This window comes from Lissotriton helveticus, chromosome 10 (genome assembly GCF_964261635.1).
Source record: "Lissotriton helveticus chromosome 10, aLisHel1.1, whole genome shotgun sequence".
NCBI classification, from domain to species: domain Eukaryota; kingdom Metazoa; phylum Chordata; class Amphibia; order Caudata; family Salamandridae; genus Lissotriton; species Lissotriton helveticus.
Genome location: NC_136071.1, coordinates 58,678,512 through 58,682,283, shown reverse-complemented (window position 1 = coordinate 58,682,283; position 3,772 = coordinate 58,678,512). Strand labels below are relative to the sequence as shown.

The 3,772-nt window shown below is 42.3% G+C and overlaps 1 protein-coding gene across 1 annotated transcript; it reads left to right on the top strand.

The window, feature by feature from the left end:
• The first annotated feature begins 611 nt into the window (after window positions 1-611).
• Window positions 612-1,562, top strand: LOC144783880 (olfactory receptor 5V1-like). Its single transcript, XM_078662624.1, has one exon. The coding sequence runs from the start codon at window positions 612-614 to the stop codon at window positions 1,560-1,562; it is 951 nt and encodes a 316-aa protein (XP_078518750.1).
• The last annotated feature ends 2,210 nt before the right edge of the window (window positions 1,563-3,772 follow it).

Here is a 3,772-nt window from a genome sequence, read left to right as displayed (position 1 = left end):
CACACTTATGCATTAAATTCTAGGTTTTGTGAGTCGTGTTCACAGTATTTTCAATCCGTTGGAACCTTGAGATTTCCATTTTAGAACACCAGTGCTGAATGGACTTGAGGAGCTGAGTTCCATTAATTGAAACAGGGCCAGGGAGGTAGATTGGCTTTATTCTGGTTAGTAGTTTTATTTTGCCACAGTAGATATTGTGCTACTGATGTAGAGATGAAATGAGAGTTGGGGGTTGATTAGCACCATACATGATGAAGGTTCTCATCTAGTGGAGGATGTTAACACCAATTTCTTTTTCTTTTTTTCATTGAAAAAGCACCAGCTTTGACGGCATGAGCAACATCATCAACAATCCAAACTGATCGTAAACCATAGATTTGGGTGGCCAGCCACCTGAAATGTTGGTTGCTAAATGAAGCCCTTAGTGTGGAGACTGATATGTGGAGTATGCATACATTTGTAGCTATTTGCGGAAGTACCATCCTTTCCACACTGATTTATAGAGATCCTGGCATAAGCAGTGTGAGTTACACCATTTACACATTTCTGCTGGTGAGTATTTTTTCCTCCACCACCTCTACCTGTGGAACAGCAATACCATGGCCAGACCAATGGGGCATGTGAACCAGAGCTCTGTGTCAGAATTTATCATCTTAGGCTTTACTGGTTCCCCTGAGATCCGCTTCCTACTGTTCATCATCTTCTCAATTGTTTACCTCACCACTATAACCGGAAATGCCACTGTGATGTTAGTCCTGCATGTAGACCCCAGCCTACACACCCCAATGTATTTCTTCCTCCGCAACCTCTCATTTCTTGAGATCTGCTATTCATCAGTCACAGTGCCCAAGATGCTGACTAACCTTTTGGCTGAGGACAAGAGGATCTCGTTCATTGGCTGTGCCACTCAAATGTACTTCTTGTTCTTCATGGGCACAACCGAATGTTTCCTCCTGGCTGTAATGGCGTACGACAGGTACACAGCCATATGTCACCCCTTGCAATACCATATTATTATGAACAAGCGACTGTGCCAGGGTCTGGCTGCCGGATGTTGGGCCAGTGGTACACTGCTCTCCTTAGGCAACACATCATTTATCTTTACCTTGCCATTTTGTGGACCCAACATCATCAACCACTTCTTCTGCGACCTCCCACCTGTCCTGGAGTTGGCTTGTGCGGATACATCTGCTAATGAAGTTACAAACTTTGTTATCGGTACGGTCATTCTGCTCACCCCTTTTGTACTCACCCTCGCTTCCTATGTACGTGTTGCCTCCACTGTGCTGAAGATGCGTTCTGTTGAGGGTCAACGTCGTGCCTTCTCCACCTGCGCTGCCCACCTGACGTCTGTCAGCCTTTTCTATGGTACTGCCTCATTCATGTACCTGCGACCTAAGGCCAGCTATTCCCTGGAGGTGGACAAACTACTGGCTCTTTTTTATAGTGCATTTACACCAATGCTAAACCCACTGATCTACACTTTGAGGAACAAGGAGGTGATGGGATCCCTGCGGAGGTTAAGCAGCAAGCTGTCACTTGCAAAGAAGCTGCAGAAATGATTATGTTACTGGAGAACTTGTTCATATCGTTAAAAACACATAATATAAGTACACAATTAATTTCACATACATATTTAAAAAACACAATATATTGTTTATAAAAACAAGCAATTTTCTAATCCTGTGGCAAGATTGAGTTAATATTTCTGCTTTGCACTTTTCGAGGCCCAGCTCTCCACTAATTAGGTATATATATATGAGACACTCAACCATAAAAGAATAGTTTATAAACAATATATTGTGTTTTTTATATATGTTTGTGAAATTAATTGTGTACTTTTATTATGTGTTTTTAACAATATGAACAAGTTCTGATGAATACATCCTGGCTATTCTTTATAACATTTATTGTTTCGTTTATTATATACATATTATTAGCCTTACATTGACTAATTTTGCCACGAATGTGATATTGATTTCATGTATTATTAATTGTCTAAGAATTTTGTTTACACATTGTGAAGAGTATTGTAGATGGGGATAATCTCCTTGTTGAATAAATTGAACCCACTGGGAATACTTTTATGTTCATGAAAAGGGTGACGTTTTTAGTTTGAGCAAGAGGGTTGTCCAGCGTTCAAATGTGAAGTAACAATGACTTGACTCTTCAGAAGGAGAGAACCTGGTGATGAAAAATCTATGGCAAGGCTAGAGTGCCCATGCACCTGCTATTGACATGGATGGCCTTTTATTTATGGACAATGGGCCAGATGTATCAAAATTGGATTTTGCGAGTCTATAATAGCGAATTTTACCAATTTGCTATTATAGACTCGCAAAATGCAAGGTATGTAGGTTTGTTATCTTATGTTATATTGCAGTTATAAAGCACACAGCTACTCCCAGGAGTGTCCCGATGCTGAAACAAAAAGACCCCATAACAGCTAACAGAAAGAAACATCTCCATGCGGAGAGCTGGCCGAAACCTACAGTTGGAAGAGCCAGGTCTTTAGTTTCCTACTAAACTTGAGGGGGTCTTGCACCTGTCTGATATAAAGAGGCCCTTCGCTCCTATTAAGTCAGGTAGTTGAACTATAGTACACCTGATGGTGCTACGGTGGATGATTGCCAGGCCACCCTCACGTTGCTCTAATCTGCCCGATCTCTGAATGAGATATCCGGGCGGGAGGGCCTTTGCAATATCTGAGTTGCATCAGGCCTTCAGCAATGTTTCAGTCACAAAAAGACAATCTAGGTTTTCATTAGTTATTAAATCATGAATGTGAAGTGTGTGTTTACTCATTGACCTAGCATGCATGAGGCCACCGTGCAGACTACTCTGCAAGGCATTCTTTTTAACTTGTGGAGCCTGAAAGGGCTTTAACATCTTTTTTCAGGTTCTACAACTGATCGGTCCCTCCCAATTGGCAACGTCTAATGTGTTGTGACACATCGTAGGAGTTAAGTTAAATGACAGTAGGGACTCCCTTGTGAAGGGCAGACCTGGCAGAAGAGATGTAGTGTTTCTGGCCCTTGGCCCGGTCCAGGCGTGGATGGGCGCAGACGGGCTTGCCTTTGGCGCGCCGGCGGCGTTCCCGCTGCATGCATCCGCTGCACGTCGGCGTCATCTGCAGTTTTATAATGCTGCTAGGCAGTCGGTATAACCAGGAGACTAGACCATCTTTTTAACAAAATGGCATCCACTGCAGGTTCGTTTGGACACGAAGTCCACTCAGATGGCGTACATGTGTCCAGTTCAATTCCAGTAGTAAAGGAAGCTCTAATCATGTCAAGAAAGACAAAACCTATTTTTGTAGCCATGGATTCATGTACTAAAACCAATCAAAAGAATGCCAAGGCATTCAGAGTACTGCTGGTGCTATACCTCCAGTTAAGGAAGTTAGTGCTGTTAAATACTGTCTGCCTATTCAAACCACTGTAATTAGCAGTAAAACATCAGCACTAACCACATTATGGAGTATTGTTGTCATGAATGAGAGCGACTGGATTGGAATTACAGAGGATCGTATTCAATTCAGTGCTAAGAAAGTCAAACAGTGAAGGTATCAGATGGCAACGTGGGGGCTATGCAGCCCAATCTTTTTTTCTTCATAAATCCTGGAAAACATGGACAGAAAGATAAATAAATTAGAAGATCTATCACTGTGGGCATTGGACTCTGTGGACCACAATTCTTTTTTGGAAATACAATCTATCTTAATGTCCTTGTACCATAGACTTGGGTGCGTCCTCCTCTGAGACGACATGTC

Excerpts from the sequence above, each read along its gene's own strand:
- LOC144783880 (XM_078662624.1), top strand. The coding sequence starts at position 612 with ATGGGGCATGTGAACCAGAGCTCTGTGTCAGAATTTATCATCTTAGGC.